The following is a 16,424-nucleotide window of genomic DNA, read 5'->3' on the forward strand; positions in this document are numbered from 1 at the left end:
ACTTAACCTCTCCCTCACAATCCACTGGCCTACCCTGCAGGGGAACATGGTGATTACAGGAGAAAATGCATGCCAGGGGCCCAGGAATGCATGAGGAACCCCATGCACATGGACCGCAGATTCCCATGAACATGGACTCCTCCTCTTCCTGCCCTGACTCCACACCAGCCCCTCACTGCTCACCCCTGCTGAGCTGTCATGGACTGGTCTCCGGCTGAAAACATAGAGAAAGGGAAAGGAGACTTGGACCTATAGTTTTATTTCTGGAACTTTAGAAGAGGACCTTGGTTTTAGAATGGGGACTGTAGACAGCAGAGTCAGACAGAAAAGCCCTCTTTGGACAGCAGGACCACAAAGTGTGTTTCCTCACACTAGGAGCCTTTGTCAACAGGAGCGGGCTTGGGTTTTCCCATTTATCTTCCCATTTTAAACGCTGTGAACACCGGATGATCTCTGAAGTCCTCAGGATCCCAACAGTTTGGGTTCCAAAAACGAATCTGACATAAGACTGGAGGCTGGGGTCTCCCTGTGGGGTTGGTTGACACGGAAAGGTTAGGAGCCACCAGTTGTCCCTTACGAACAGGCATGGAGAGACAGACCCTCCACAGGGAGAAGACTCTAGTGGGTGGTGAGAGAGAGAGAGCAATGGGCCACAGAGGAGTCTGTCACAGGGCCAGCCGGGGAGCTGTGGCCACACCACAGCCCTCAGCGGGTGTCTGGGCGTGAACATTCTGCAGAGCTCCAAGGAGGGTGATGCAAGAGCAGGTGCTGGGTCTGAATTTCTCTTTACAGAGAGAAAGGAAGGTTTTGAAGTCAAGAAATGGGTGGTAGATTGGGTCTTATTTTTATTTCAAGTTTTTACCTTAAGAGACTCACAAAAGATGAATATAAGGAAAGTCACTCTAGAAGTAATCAGTGTTGACTAAGGACAAACCAACAGAGCAAGCTGAAGACCAGAAGCAAGTGAATGTGGAGTCGAATGAGCACCCCGTACCCGCTCTGAGGAGGGTGCCCTGGGCTGGGCTCCCGACTCTATCCCTAGCCAAGTGACCAAGGTAGGTGTAGCATCCCTGGCCCTCTGATCCCCAGATCTGAAAAGCAGGGAAGCATAACCAAATGAAAACCTCAAGTGTCCCTACAAATCAAAAGCACCGAGTTAGACAGACAGCAGGCGCATGGGTGGCAAAGGCCTACTGATGGCAGGGGAGCTGATGGAATGTGCCACTCCTCCTCCTGTGAGACCCACACCCTGTGTTACTTGCAGCTGGGACCTGGGGCCCTGGAATGGCCACAACAGCACAGCTGCCGGGGGGGTGATGCCCGAGCTAAGCCTACAGCCATCTCCACAACCCCGCCAAGCTATTACCAAGAGGCCTGGAGTGTGGCTGGCCCCAATCTGGGCACACTGGGCCTGTCTCCAGGTTCCAACCCCTCCCGCTGGCTCCTCCCACTCACCTGTGTGAGGTGCGCATGTCCACGGGTCCATCACCCACCAGCCCTTCGCCTCTGCCCATTGCCACGGCCGTGACCTCTGTTGCCCTCAGCAATCCTTGGGCTGGACCCGCTCCCGGCTCAGGTGTCACCCTCATGTCTCCGTCAGTGTTTAAATCTGAAGCCAACAATCCTCTCTCCATTTTTATTTTCTTGCTCTCCACATCGTCCTCTGTTGGGTCCCGTTCAAGCGCTCGTTTCTGACTCCGTGTTCGGCATGCTTCTTCGGTCATTCTGAACTTGTGAGGGAGGAGAAGACACAACATTTTAACTGGGTGTAACGAAGATGCCACCTTCTTGGAAACTTTTCAGTGTTGCTTTCAGTGTTTTCCTCCCTATGGGAGGATGGCAAAAGAATGTACAACAAACGCAGGGCCCAGAAAAGCATCCCCAGGACATTTCATCACTGCCTTGAGGAAGGCGAGGCAGGATGGGGGTGTCCCCAGCCTCCACCGTGTGGCTGAACACTGGTGGAGCCAAGCTACACCCTGCCCGGTTGGGGGCGAGAGGCAGCAGGGAGCTGGACGGGAGCAGTGGAAGGCAGCTGCTTATCAGCAAGGAAAGGCTCAACAGCAAACAGAGGAAAAGTTGTTCTAGATCTGAACTACCTGCCTTTGGGATTTTGAGCACCTGCAATGTCTGGAATCCAGGAGGGCGGTGACTGCACTGTTCCAGGAACAGGGTCAGGGCCTGGGACTAGCCCTACACTGTGGTGACTCGAGTTAACCCCAGCTTCTCCCCTTCAGTGAAGGGAGGTCTCCTCACTCCCTGCTCACCTCTGGGGAGTGGGGACTGGGGGTCACATTTAACCCTTTGGTTGCCGGCAAGGTACACTTTGAGTAGGGTGAGGCCTGGCCCATCAACACGCCACCGCCCTGTACCTGCAGCACACACATATCTTGATTTAAAGAAGAAAGAAAAAGAAGAAAAAAACAGCTGAGTCAGTTTTTGATCCCATGACATCACTGGGCTCCACATGACCCTTCCCAGGATTCAGTAGGAGAGACAAAGCACTTTCCAGAAAACCAGTCTGAGCCGGTTCCAGACAACAGGCTGAAGTGTTGTTAACCCTCACGGAGACAGGACGACAGCACAGCGATGTCTGTCTGCAGGGAGGCGGCTGGCATTCCATAGCAGGGGCTGGGACACTGGCACTCTTAAAGGGGCCGCTCCAGGCGCTGCCCCTGGCCTGTATTTCTTAGTAGAGACGGGGTTTCACCGTGTTAGCTGCGACGCCCCAACAGAACAGGACAGTGATCCCATCTCGGCCTCCCAAATTGATTACAGGCTTGAGACAGGGAGAGTCAGGTTCTTAAAAAAGCATCCCAATGTTTACCAGGGAACAAAAGAGAAATTTAGCAGCTGAGCTCTAGTAGAATTCCCGAAGTGTCACAGTTTTCCATGGGATGGTTGGCGCCCACTTGGACCCCACAGAGAGCCCTGATTCACACACACCTGTGGCATGCTTCATGCTGAAGCCCTCTGGTCCTATCTGTGTCCTCACAGGCAGGGCACTCATCTTGCCAGAGTCTTTGTTTCCTCACTGGCAAACACCCTGGGGAGGCCTTCCCAGGTAGAGCCAGGCAGACCCAGTCTGGAGGCTGGGGACAGCACAAGGCAACACAGGGGTCCTGTCACCATCCATGGGACATGCTCCAGAGCTGACTCATCTGCAGCTTCCTTAAAGGAGCCGATTTCACAAATGAGCAATAGCACAAGGCCCTGCCCAAATGTGCCCCCTTATGCACTCAGACTGAAAGGAAAGAGACAGCTGCTTCATGCTCCTGGAGCCAGAGGGAAAGCAGGCCATCTACACGTGTGTCATGCCAGTGTGGTCCAGCCAGGGCACCCGGGCACCGGCTCAAAACACTGGGGTCTCCTCAAGGCCAGGAAACCACTGGTGTGCTTTGCACAAGCCCAGAGCAGCTCTGTGCTCCCTCCCTACCCCGTCTCTCTCTCACCACCACCCAGGTGCCATGGTTGACCCCTAACATGACCAGGCTGAGGCAGGGAGATCCGAAATCTCAAGGGCACAGGCTTTCAGACTCGCCCCCACCTGTCTCCAGCCCCTCCGGCATCCCAGCCTGCACCTACCACCTACCCCACACCAACTGTGCAGCCTCCGCTGCTCCCCGCCGGCCAGCCTGTACACCCCCGCCCCCGCTCCTGCTCAGCTGCCCCTCAGCTTCTCCATGGAATGGAGCCCAGGCAGACTATGGTTGAATGTGGAGGTCAAGGCCTCACTTCTCTGGGGGAGGTGAGGAATGCTACGGTGTCCCTCTCTCTCAAGTTCTATGGTCTCTGTCCTTCCTTCCTCCGATGTGCCTTGCCCACAAACCCCATCTGAACTGCTCACTCATTAACAGGTTGCCTGTCCCACCTCCTGTGAGACCGCAGATAAGTCACTGCCCTCAGAGTGTAGGTCCCCTCTTCTCCTTTCATTTTCCTCACTGTGGAAGGGTGGGACATTTCTCCTTCAAGCACTGCCTTAGACAGCAGGTATGTGCACTCCCAGGCCCGGGGCAGGGAGGAGCCTGTCTAGGTGAGAGACTGAGGGGAGACCAGGACCTCGGACAAGTAGGGCCCCCACCCTATGGGTGAAGCTTCCCAGTCTGGCCTGATAACTACCGTTGGGGATGACGTCCCCAGGTGGACAGACAGAATGCACTTCCATCTCCAGGACATAGCACCCTTCCCTGTGACTCAAAGAAACCCACATGCTCCCCACTCTGCCCCTGTTCCAGCCAGGTGGGGACCCTCCCAGCACAGCCTCCTGCCCTGTAAGCCCTGGGCTCAGTTCCATGAAGCCCATCTGAACTCAAGACCCTGAATGAGTTCTCACGGCTGCTCCGGCCCACATGGACAAGGTGGAACTGATAGCCATATCAGGGGGGCTGTGCCTGTAGAGCCTCACTTTGTGGTCACTGGTATAGGACCAGAGGCCACCCAAAGGTTCTGAGAGATGCAGGGCGGAGCAGGGCCTCAGATGCCCAGCAGGGCTGCTCCCTCCAGTCCCAGAGACTTCTCCTCTTGGGCCCCCCATTGTGATAGCGGGTCAGAGTCCTCAGCATAGGGCTGGCCGGTGTGTACTCAGGGTGCACAGCCGCTCACTATGAAGCCTAAGGCCTGGAACTCTGCCAATCCCAGGCCCAGCACTGACGGCTAGCCTCACAGTGCCCGCCTGCCCTGTGCCTGTGCCTCCCAGAGGCAGGCCACTGCGGGGCTGGGCCCTGCGGCACCCCTCCCCCACCTCAGGAAGGACAGGCACAGCTGGAGGGGGCGGGGCCAGCCCCGCGAGTACAGGGGGCTCCTTTGGCAGGAGGCTCCTCCACTGCCAAGACCAATGACGCAGAACCTGCTACTGGCCAATCCTCGGCCACCACTGGACACTTGCTCCTGGGGAGGGCAGGTGCCGGTAAGGAGTGGCTCCTCCCTCCTCGAAGCAAGTGAGACCAGTGCCCCCAGTACAACAGGGCTGGCAGCCACCACACAGACCCAGGAGCAAACTTGTCAGGAAGAAAAAAGCGCGACAGATGACTCCTGCAAAGAGCAGCAGTGGGGGGTGCATTAGAACACTTCCTAAAAGTAGGTGAAGAGGCTAGGTCACCCTGACTGGCAAATGAGGATTCATTTCAAAATTCCCAGTGAGAGGGGAGAGTGAGGGGAAGGCAGCTCCGGTGGCAGAAGTTCCAGGGCAGGCCTGTGCGGGAGCCGCCAGTGCACAGAGAGCATCCCCGTCCTGGACGCCGAGATCCTCTGCCGGCTACTGCCCACAAAGATGGATCCCAACAGCAGTGTGCCCATTTGAAAGAGGAGAGCACGGCCGGGCGCGGTGGCTCAAGCCTGTAATCCCAGCACTTTGGGAGGCCGAGACGGGCGGATCACGAGGCCAGGAGATCCAGACCATCCTGGCTAACATGGTGAAACCCCGTCTCTACTAAAAAATACAAAAAAAAAAATTACCCGGGCGAGGTGGCGGGCGCCTGTAGTCCCAGCTACTCGGGAGGCTGAGGCAGGAGAATGGCATAAACCCGGGAGGCGGAGCTTGCAGTGAGCTGAGATCCGGCCACTGCACTCCAGCCCGGGCGACAGAGCGAGACTCCGTCTCAAAAAAAAAAAAAAAAAAAAAAAAAAAAAAAGAAAGAAAGAGGAGAGCACTGAGGCTGCCAGGGCTGCCTGAGACACAAGGTTGAAAGTCAGCCTCACCCTCTGCCTCATTCTCTCCAAACACCCCAGGCCGGGCTGCAGGCCAGCACAAATGAGCATCATCAGCAAGGCTGAGTGGGTATCAGTCTCCTCATCCCCACACACTGGGCTGGCAGGTGGTGGGGGCATAGCCCAGCTCCCCCTAAACTAGGGGCCAAAAGGGCAGGTTTCAGCCACACTAGAGACCCCACACAGACACAGCGCAGCTCTGACAGGGAGCACCTCCATGGGCTTTAGGGCAGATACAAATGCTGCTTTATTTTCGTAAAATGCCACCATCCAACTGGCCTGAGAGCCTCAGGCAGAAAACATGTTCTAGAACCATTCCAAAAGGCTGACTGATGCTGTGGGAGGAACCGGAACTCTTAAAGAGGACTCGGGGGACAACGAGAAGGCACCCAGCACACTTCTGGCACACCAGGCCAGTAAGCATCTCTTGATAATTAAAAGAGAAATTCAGTACATAGACACAAATCATAAAGCCAAACCCCTGAGGTCGCACTGCTAATACTAACTCTACTCTACCATAAAATGCCATCTATGGCACCCATCACTAACATACCCATAGTAACACTCTTATTTCAGACAGGAAGAAAGTGAGGCTTCGCAGTAAGTGGGTTAAAGCACTGGCGGGAGCGGCAGGGCTGATGCTCTGAACAGTGGATTTAAGGCGTCTTCCTGCCTCCTCACCCGACAGCAGCTCACCAAGTCTCCACTGCGGGCTGGGGACTCAGTGATGAACAAGACAGAGGGAACACCATCCGCCCCCCATGCTGGAAAAGGAGCGAAATGACAGAGGGTGTTGGTGACGGTGCTGTGGGGACACGAGGCAGAGCACGGGGCAGCTGGGCAAAACGGGCGGCTCCGGAAGTCAGCCCTGAAGGAGACAGGGCCCGAGCTGAGACGTGAACTGGGGGAAGCACTGGCCCAGACCGGAGGGGAAGAATCTGGCTTGCTCTAACGGATCACCTGGCTGGAGGACCACGGGGCAGGGGAGCGGTTCCTATGGTACAGCTAGACTGGGGAAGGGGACAGAACAGAGTTCCAGGAGACACGGGCAATCCAGAGGGGGTTGCTTTCTTTCACTTGTTTTTGCCTGAGCAACTGGACCAGTGGGGCTGGCTTTATCTGAGATGGGGAGGAGCAGATTTGAGGAAAGAAGGTTGGGCTACAATTTGGATGTGCTGAGTGCAAGGCCCATGATGAGTCCCATGGAGATGTTGAGGAGCAGAGCCCTGAACCTGGGGGCAGCCACTGTCCTCAGGAGGCACAGGGCACCTTGAGGCACCTTCTCCTATCAGGAAGGAAGAAGGGCCCATGAAGCAACCAGTGCTGAGTCAGACGACGACAACGGGGTTGAGGTGCTATCCTCGCTAGCTGTGAGCTGTGCCCAACACTCAAGATACAAGGGCCCTACAGGCACGCAGCTGCAGCAAGCCTGCGCCCAGGTGCCCACCTCCAGAGCGCCCCTGTGGCCCTGCCCTTCACAGAGATAGATGCACAGCACAGATGGCCCTCTGGACCCAGAACCCCTGTCTACTCTCCTCCCGGCAACATAGCCCGATGAAGCTCCCAAAGCCACATCCTGGATCTGCACCCCCTTCAGTGGTTCCCCCACTTCCTAAGAGTCAAACCAAGGTACCTCGTTGTGGCCCAGAAGGACCTGTGGAGGGGGTAAGGAGAGAATAGGTGGGCCAAGTTTTGGCATTGGCAGCGCCTGCCTGACAAGCATACATCTTCCTATGCAGAACAGACACCTCCATCTGCTCAGAACTGTGGCCCGAGCCACTTCCTGACGCACATCTCTGAGTAACAGTGACTGGGACTCATTCCGGAAGGAAGACACACCAGAAACAGCAGCTCTGGACTTCTCAACATCAAACTTTGTTTAGACCAAGTACAAAAGATACAACTTAACTTGGGAGACAGGTGTTCCAAGCAGTCAGCTTCTACAACTAGACACAGCAGGGAACAAAGACTTGGTCTCAGCTCCATCACACACCCGCTGGCTGGCCAGGGACCAGGGGAGAGGCCTGTCAATCAATCACAGGACCAAGGACACAAGATGGACACAGAAGCTTCAGTGGGCCGAGAGAGGACGCCACTGCCCCTTCTTCCACAGTATTTATCGAAGATGTCCACGCAGCTTAAATCACCTACCTTCTGTGCCACATGCTAGAGACTCCCAAATTCTAAACAGTCAACCCAAACTTTTCTCTTTAAGAAACAAGGTCTGAGTCTCAGTTTCCCCATCCCTACTTCACAGCCAATACTATGTGAAGAAAAATGGAAAGAACTGTGAGAGAAAGTTGCAGAATAGCATAGTACCATCTGCATGGTTTTTTTTAAAAAAGGTGTATACAGGGGAAAAAATGAAAGCAACTTCACTAAGATCAAAACTGAAAGGAACTGGACCAAAATCAGTAGTAGTAATCTCTGAAGAGTAGATTATTAAGAAACTTTCACTTACTATAGTAAACATTTCTGTATTGCTTGAATTCTTTCTGTTAACAGTGACTATGAATCAGTCCTGTACTCAAAGAAAGCAAGGATTAAAAAAGAAAACCAGATAAAACAACAGCCCCACCTGCTAAGGATAAGAATCAAAAGCACGAGTGTGAAGCCAGGCACAGTGGCACATGCCTGTAGTCCCAGCTACTCAGGAGACCAAGGCAGGAGCATCACTTGAGCCTAGGTGTATGAGTCCAGCCTGGGCAACATAGTGACACCTTGTTTCTTAAAGAAAAAAGGACAGAAAGAAACTAACAAAGAAAGACAGTACCGCATCCAGGCGAGGAGGAAGGAGGCTCCCCAGGGTGAGAAGCTCTGGAGAGATGGCGGAAGAGGCCAGCTCCTCCAACACTCCAACACACAGGACCAAGGACACAAGATGGACACAGAAGCTTCAGTGGGCCGAGAGAGGGTACCACTGCCCCTTCTTCCACAGTGTTTATTGAAGATGTTCACACAGCTTAAATCATCTATCTTCTGTGCCACGTGCTAGAGACTCTCAAAATCTAAACAGGCAACCTAAACCCCTCAGCTCATCCCCACAGCTCGCCTTCTACATGGGCCACAAGCCTCCCTGAGTGGCTACCACAGTGACCACCAGGCCACAGCATACCTCACCAGGACTATGAGGAGGGCCCTGGCAACAATCTCCGTGCCACTCAGGAGTTTCATTCTCTCCCCGCAACTCAATGTTGAGCTCTTTAATAGAATAAACTTTCTTCCCCCATTCATCTTCACTTTCAGTGTACAGCAAAGAGTATAGGCTTGGTATGCACTGCTGAGTTACGCCTACGTTTCTGTAAATTAGCCTCATGAAGCATGTGATTCCTGGGGTTGCCCCACAGGGCAAAGAGGAGCAAACAAGTAAAGCGCTTTCATTAAAAACTCCAAGACATGGGGACTGAGATGGCGTCTCCCAGACTGAGGCCAGGGCAGGAAAAGGAATCAGGTGAGACGTTCCAGGCAGGGGAACCGCATGCGCCAAGCAGCTGAGCCAGGAGGGTCTCAAGGCAAGAAACGGAAAGCCGTGGTGAGTCCTGAACTAAAGGCTTTCTCAAAAGGAGAACAGATGTCTACTACTACTCACTGGCTGAAGCTGGGTTCATAACCCTTGGTGGCCTGAAAATAAAGACACACCAGAGATAGGCATCTTCTCTCTCACATGTTATCAGGATGGACCCCAGCCCAGCCAGCTGGCTAGGAGCCCCCTGAGCCTTCAAAGACCCCAGACTCAGAGATCGTCTCCCTGCTGTGGTCCTAGGACAAGACCAGCAGTGGGGAGGTGCACGCTGGCTGGAGCCAAGTGCCTCTCACTGAGAGCCTGCATGAGATGGAGACAGGCATGTGTCACCCCACAAGGTACAGGCAACTGAAGTCTGGCTGGGTGAAGGTCCAGGATAGGTCTGAACTCAGGCCACCACACCTCTGTCTAGGTGGCCACTCTGATGAGTCTTCCACGGTATGCTACAAAGGGCCTTTTGTTATTCTTATCTTTTTTTTTTTTTGACAAGGAGTCTAGCTCTGTCGCCTAGGCTGGAGTGCAGTGGCATCATCTCGGCTCACTGCAAGCTCCGCCTCCCGGGTTCATGCCATTCTTCTGCCTCAGCCTCCCAGCAGCTGGGACTACAGGCGCCCGCCACCACGCCTGGCTAATTTTTTGTATTTTTTAGTAGAGACAGGGTTTCACCATGTTAGCCAGGATGGTCTCAATCTCCTGACCTCGTGATCCGCCCGTCTCAGCCTCCCAAAGTGCTGGGATTACAGGCGTGAGCCACCGCGCCTGCCCTTGTTAATCATGTTTAAACTGCATTCACCTGGAGTGAAAGGCACAGGTGGGGCTCAAAGGAGAGCTGCATACATGTGAGGAGGAGGATGGAACAGCCATTCTCAGATGTCTCCAGGCAAGACTGAATCTAGACTTGCCCTGCCTGGGGCAATGGGAGGCCCCTGGGAAGAACCTGCAGCCAGAAGGTATGAGCCCTCAGAATATCCCAACCACTCACCAGATAACAGAATCTGTGACAGCAGGTACATCATCTTGTCCATGTCCCTGGGGTGGCCCCACTTCTGGAAGAGTGTCAGTCACAGAGTAGGTGTGCTGTATATACTGGGTGCGTGAACAGAGGTATCACAGATAGGAGTGCTCTGAGTTGGGGGACTGGATCGGACACTTCAAACTCACTTTCAGCACGAGGATCCTCAGGGTCTGATCCAAATCTATTGCTCCTTTGTAATTAATAGAAGCATGGGGATCTTCTAATTTTTAAAGGCAAAAAGGTGCCTAACAATGATTGAGCATTTACCCCACAACCACCTGTAAGGTAAATGCTCTCATCAGCTGCCTTTTTGCAGGTGGGGAAACCGAGGCACGAAAGTATCTGGTCAGCCATCAGAAGGCCCCATCAACCACTCAAAGTCAGACCTGAAGACTCCAAAGGACAAGGGGAACACTGCACCTGTGGCAATTTGGGCTTCACCTTTGCCTCTCACACCAAGGGGTCCAGATGAGATATTAAGTGATTACGACTTTATTGTCATGAATGACAGCGAACCTTCTGGTGTTTGCCTTTACCTTCAAAGTATGGTTAAGTTTTGCTGTAGCACAACAGAGGCAGCACTCCTAAAAACCACTGCAGGATGCAAACCCATGTGATAAAAACACAGGGCTTATGGACATAAGGGGGTTAGGGACACAGTACTTCAAAACTTCACCTATGACATACAATAGGAGCCCAAGCAATGACACATGTGGATATACGGGCAGCACAGCTGCATACACGCTCAGTGGCTGAGAAATACACAAACATTGCATGTCTGACCCTCACCTCGGGGAAGACTTGCTGCTTGCTGTGGGCATGGGTGGGTTGCCATTTCTGCTGGAGGGAGGCTGTCTGACTCCAGAAAGGGATGGGGTGTGGCCTGCTAAGTGTGGGACCTCGCGGGGGCTTGGTGCATGTCTGAGGTGTGGGCAGTTTTATTTCATGTACTCACAGGTGCTCTATTAAACTGGGAACAGTTTTCTAGATTCACCTAATGCAAGAGTTGGCAAACTTTTTCTTAAAATGCTACACAGTAAATAATTTTGGCTCTGCGGGCCATTTAGTCTCTGTCAGGAGTCCTCAGCTCTGTGGTTCTGACAGGACGGCTCTCCCTCGAGACCCTTGGAGGATTATTTCCAGGAACCCCTTGGATGCCAAAATTCCCAGATGCTCAATCCCAGATATACAATGCTGTAGTATTAGCATACAACCTATGTACATCCTTCCATATGCTTTAGTAAGTCACCTCTAGATTACTTATAATACTCCATAAAATGTAAATGCTATGTAAACAGCTGTTATACTATAGTTTTATTTGTATTATTTTATGTTGTACTGTTTTTTCCATTTTTTTTCTTCCAAAAAAAATTTTTTTTTAAGAGCCAGAGTCTTGCTCTGTCACCCAGGCTGGAGTGGAGTGGCGTGATCTCGGCTCACTGCAACCTCCGTCTCCCGGGTTCAAGCAATTCTCCTGCCTCAGCCTCCTGAGTAGCTGGGACTACAGGCACACGCCACCATGCCTGGCTAATATTTTGTATTTTAGTAGAGACGGGGTTGGGAGTTCAAGACCAGCCTGACCAACATGGAGAAACCCCATCTCTACTAAAAATACAAAGTTAGCCAGGTGTGGTGGTGCATACCTGTACTCCCAGCTACTCCAGGGGCTGAGGCAGGAGAATCGCTTAACCCAGGAGGTGGAAGTTGCGGTGAGCCAAGATTGCACCACTGCACTCCAGCCTGGGCAACAAGAACGAAACTCTGTCTCAAAAGCAAAACAAAAACAAAAAACAAACACAAAAACAAAACATAGGCCGGGCGTGGTGGCTCATGCCTGTAATCCCAGCACTTTGGGAGGCCAAGGCGAGAGGATTACAAGGTCAGGAGATCAAGACCATCCTGGCTAACACGGTGAAACCCCATCTCTACTAAACAAAACACAAAGACTTAGCCAGGTGTGGTGGTGGCGGGCACCTGTAGTCCCAGCTACTTGGGAGGCTGAGCCAGGAGAATGGCATGAACCCGGAAGGCGGTGCTTGCAGTGAGCCAAGATCATGCCACTGCATTCCAGCCTGGGTGACAGAGCAAGACTGTCTCAAAAAAAAAAAAAAAAACACCACACACAAAATTTGACCAGGCGTGGTGGTTCATGCCTGTAGTCCTAGCACTTTGGGAGGCCAAGGTGGGTGGATCACGAGGCCAGGAGTTTGAGACCAGCCTGGCCAAGATGGTGAAACCCCATCTCTACTAAAAACACAAAAATGAGCCAGGCGTGGTGGCAGGCACCTGTAAGCCCAGCTACTCGGGAGGCTGAGGCAGAGAACTGCTTGAACCCAGGAGGCAGAGGTTGCAGTGAGCTGAGATCGCACCACTGCATTCCAGCCTGGGCGACAGAGTGAGACTCCATCTCAAAAAATAAATTAAAAAAATTTAAAAATAGCCAGTTGTGGTGGTGCATGCCTGTGGTCTCAGCTACGCAGGAGGCTGAGGTGGAAGGACTGCTTGAGTCCAGGAGGTCAAGGCTGCAGTGAGCTGTGACTGTGCCACTGCACTCCATCCTGGGCAATAGAGCAAGACCTTCTATGTGGGGGAGACAGCAGACGGACTCGAATGTGTAAATTCAATCCAGGGCAAGGACTCAAGGTTAACTCTTTTGACAAGTCAGAAGGAAATTTAGTTTCAAAAAGTGCTATGTGCAGACAAGACAGCTTGCTACAGGGTCAATTTTATAGTGTCCTAAAAGCCCACACTTAGAACACTCAAGATAAATAGGTCCCCGGTAGAAGGAAATTATGTGCTATAAACTCAATTGCTGCAGTGGATGAAACTTTAACCCAGTTACAGAAACAAGCACTCCCTAAGCACAGGTGCCTGAGAATCACACCAAAGCCCTAAGGAAAAGCACGGGGCTGAGAATGACCTGAGGGGTACAAGCCCAGCCTGGGGGCCCAGGAGAAGCCTCACTGAGGAGGGGAGGTTTCAGTCACAGTGCAAGCGCAAGGTGTGAACCAAACACACCACTGAGGCTGATTGCTGGAGGAATGGGGGCTCAGGGATGCCCAGTGGCAGGAAGGGAGTCACAGGGCACGGGCTCCCCAGGTAACCAGGACTGACCATCACCTTTGAGGACTGAGGGAAAGCGAGGTCATTTGTGCCAGGGAAACCCTGAGGACGCATTACCTGGTTTTGGGGGGACGCACAGGAGGACAAGGTCCACACCCAGCCAGTGTGACCTCTCCCAACTAATGCTCTGCCCTACACATGACTGTCCCACTCCGAGGCAGGATCTGGACAGGCAGGTAACCTACACCATGTCCTGTCCCACAGAATGAATCAAGATCCCAAAACAAAGTTACTGTGGGTGGCTAAAGGTCTTCGTGTGGTACATTTTGCCTGTGGCTTCAGCTCCTCAGCCCAGCCCCAGCCCAGGGGTTGAGTAGAACCACCAGGACCTGTCCTGCCCACTGCCACGCCCTGCCTTAGTCCTTCAATTCTGCACGTCACTTCACCCCCCAGCCTGGGGGCGATCTATGTCCTGTCCAGCTCACACTGGGGCTCCCTGGACTTGGGGTCTGACATGGATTCTCTAAATCTTCTGCCTGGTTGAGAGGCTGATGCAGTTCAACAGGTAGACAACCACTTTACAAAAACAGGAGATGGAACTAACACATTCTTCTGTCCTGTTGAAGGTGCCAAGTCACTGTTACAAAGGCTTCCCACAAGATGGGCAGTCTCCCCATTAGCCTCTGACAGCCACAGCAAGGCTCACAGTGCCTGAGCAGGGACTCCTTGGCCCCACCAGGGCTGTGGGCTCCAGGGAAGCCAAGGGCAACAAGAAGACAGGGAAGGGGACAAGGAACACATGCTGCCCAAGAAGTAAGAGCATCTGACCCTGTAGGAAAAGGCAGATGACAGACAGAGGAAACAGTGGGACAGCAGACAGACACCTCCCTGCCCTGCAAAGCATACACTAGTTACACACAGAGCAATCTTGCACAACACACGCGTGTATACTCATACGCATGCACAGTTTTTCATTCCCTCCTCCCACTTCTAAGTCTTGCTCAATTGTCTCAGAAAACATCTTTCTGGCCAGGAGCAGTGGCTCATGTCTATAATCCCAGCACTTTGGGAGGCCAAGAAGGGAGGCTCGCTTGAGTCCAGGGGTTCAAGGCTGCAATGATCACACCATTGCACTTGCAGCCTGGGCAACAGAGCAAGACCCTGTCTCTAAAAAAAAGAAGAAAAGTCTTTCTTCTGCGTTTAATTCTGAGCAAAAGAACAGTAGTTCTCAAGAGCAATCAGCATCCACACAGCTACTGATCTACTTGTCTCAAGAATATGGAAAACCACAAAGTATGGTTTTCAGACACAAGGGCCGGAATCACCAAGTTGTACAGCATGTGAAGGAGCCCCGAGCCCTGCTGAGTCTCACACACATTCCCACCCGCCTACTTCACTTCAATCCACACTACTTTGTTGGCCCCGCAATTTCTCATCAAGCTGGATAGAGCTACAGAACATCCTCAACTCACTGGCATGGCAACCTTGCTCGTTGGTTCTACTTCATGCCGAAAACATGGTAATGTCAGCTTCCAGAGAAGCCACAAGAACTGACTTGTTGGCTGTTGCACATCTGGATGATGCGTGAACTCAGAAGGAAACTTCTGCAGCATGAGGAGCCTGATCAGTGCCTGGGACACCCCTTCTAATTCACAGCCCACCTGGCCCCATGGGACAGGGACCAATGATGGGCTCCTCAACTCGACCATGCCTGACGACAAAGATTCACCCTGCGCCAGACACTGACCTCCCCGAGGCACATCCTCAGTGGAGGACAGGCAGAGGAGCAGCTCAGGTCTCAGCCCTCACAGGAGCACAGACCCAGCAAGGCCTGGGAGATGTGTGCAAATCACTATTTTGTTACAAGGCAACACTGGAAAAGGTATCGAGCATGCTGGCCCAAAGGAAGAGAGAAGAATCTAGAAATACTTCATTTGAGCTGGGCCCCAAAGGGTAGAGTCTAGATTTGTAGAGATGGAAGAAAGAAGAAACAGTAGCAGAAATGGTGACGTGACAGAAATATACAGCACTGTGAAAATTAGTCTCCAAGAAAAGCAGATGAAGCCAAAATAAAAGGAGATTCAAACTCTTTTGGTTTTATTTTCTTTTTTTCTTATATCCAGAGAAGGTAGAAGAGATTCAAACTTCTTTTTCTTTTTGAGACAGAGTCTCGTTCTGTCGTCAGGCTGGAGTGCAGTGGCGTGATCTTGGCTCACTGCAATCTCCACCTCCCTAGTTCAAGCGATTCCCCTGCCTCAGCCTCCCAAGTAGCTGCGATTACAGGCACGCACCACCACACACAGCTAATTTTATTTTTTTTTTGTATTTTAGTACAGACGGGGTTTCACCGTGTTGGCCAGGATGGTCTCGATCTCCTGACCTCATGATCCGGCTGTAATCCCAAGGTGCTGGGATTACAGGAGGAAGCCACCACGCCCACCCCACTTTTTAAAAGTCTGAATCTCAGCCGGGTGCAGTGGCTCACTCCTGTAATATCAGCATTTTGGGAGGCTGAGGCAGGCGGATGACAAGGTCAGGAGTTCAAGACCAGCCTGGCCAACATGGTGAAACCCCATCTCTACTAAAAATACAAAAAATTAGCTGGGCGTAGTGGCGGGCCCCTGTAATCCCAGCTACTCGGGAGGCTGAGGCAGGGGAATTGTTTGAAACCAGGAGGCGGAGATTGCAGTGAGCTGAGATCATGCCACTGTACTCCAGCCTGGGAGACAAGAGCGAAACTCCGTCTCAAACAAAACGAACAAAAAAAAAGAGTGTTTTTTTAAATGTAATGAGGTTGCTTGGTGAAAGAAAGCAGCCTGGTACAGAGGCCACACTTGTATTCAGCTGAATACGATGAACAAAAAGCCCCTACATAACCCCCAGCACCTTTGTGGTGGGGGGATCTCGACTGCCCCCTAACCTGTGAGAGGAGGCCTGAAACCTTTAACAGGTCCTGAAGAAGAGAAACCTGAAAGCTGTGAAAAGGCACGGAACACACTCCAAAAAGACATGAGCAGCACACATCCAATTCAAGTGAAGTACCTCCCCTCAGGCCACCAAATACATAAATTTGAGCACAAGCGTTCCCTGGAGGGGGGTGAGCAACAGCCCCCACAG

At 52.5% G+C, this 16,424-nt stretch overlaps 2 protein-coding genes across 11 annotated transcripts in view; one reads left to right on the forward strand and one right to left on the reverse strand.

Moving 5' to 3' along the window:
* Nucleotides 1–16,424, forward strand: part of SUGP1 (SURP and G-patch domain containing 1) — a 273,381-nt gene that overhangs the window by 76,651 nt on the left and 180,306 nt on the right. The window lies entirely within an intron of this gene.
* GATAD2A (GATA zinc finger domain containing 2A) overlaps nucleotides 1–16,424 on the reverse strand; it is a 120,708-nt gene that overhangs the window by 38,301 nt on the left and 65,983 nt on the right. For 8 of the 10 annotated variants that reach the window (XM_050769562.1, XM_050769569.1, XM_050769563.1 and 5 more), the window contains one exon: nucleotides 1,456–1,730. In XM_050769562.1, coding sequence (XP_050625519.1) covers nucleotides 1,456–1,724 — 269 coding nt within the window. In that variant the 5' untranslated portion in view covers nucleotides 1,725–1,730. The remainder of the gene's footprint in view (nucleotides 1–1,455; nucleotides 1,731–16,424) is intronic. The other 2 variants (XM_050769564.1, XM_050769566.1) reach the window with 1 other exon arrangement.

The sequence above is a fragment of the Macaca thibetana genome, chromosome 19, assembly GCF_024542745.1.
Source record: "Macaca thibetana thibetana isolate TM-01 chromosome 19, ASM2454274v1, whole genome shotgun sequence".
NCBI lineage: Eukaryota > Metazoa > Chordata > Mammalia > Primates > Cercopithecidae > Macaca > Macaca thibetana.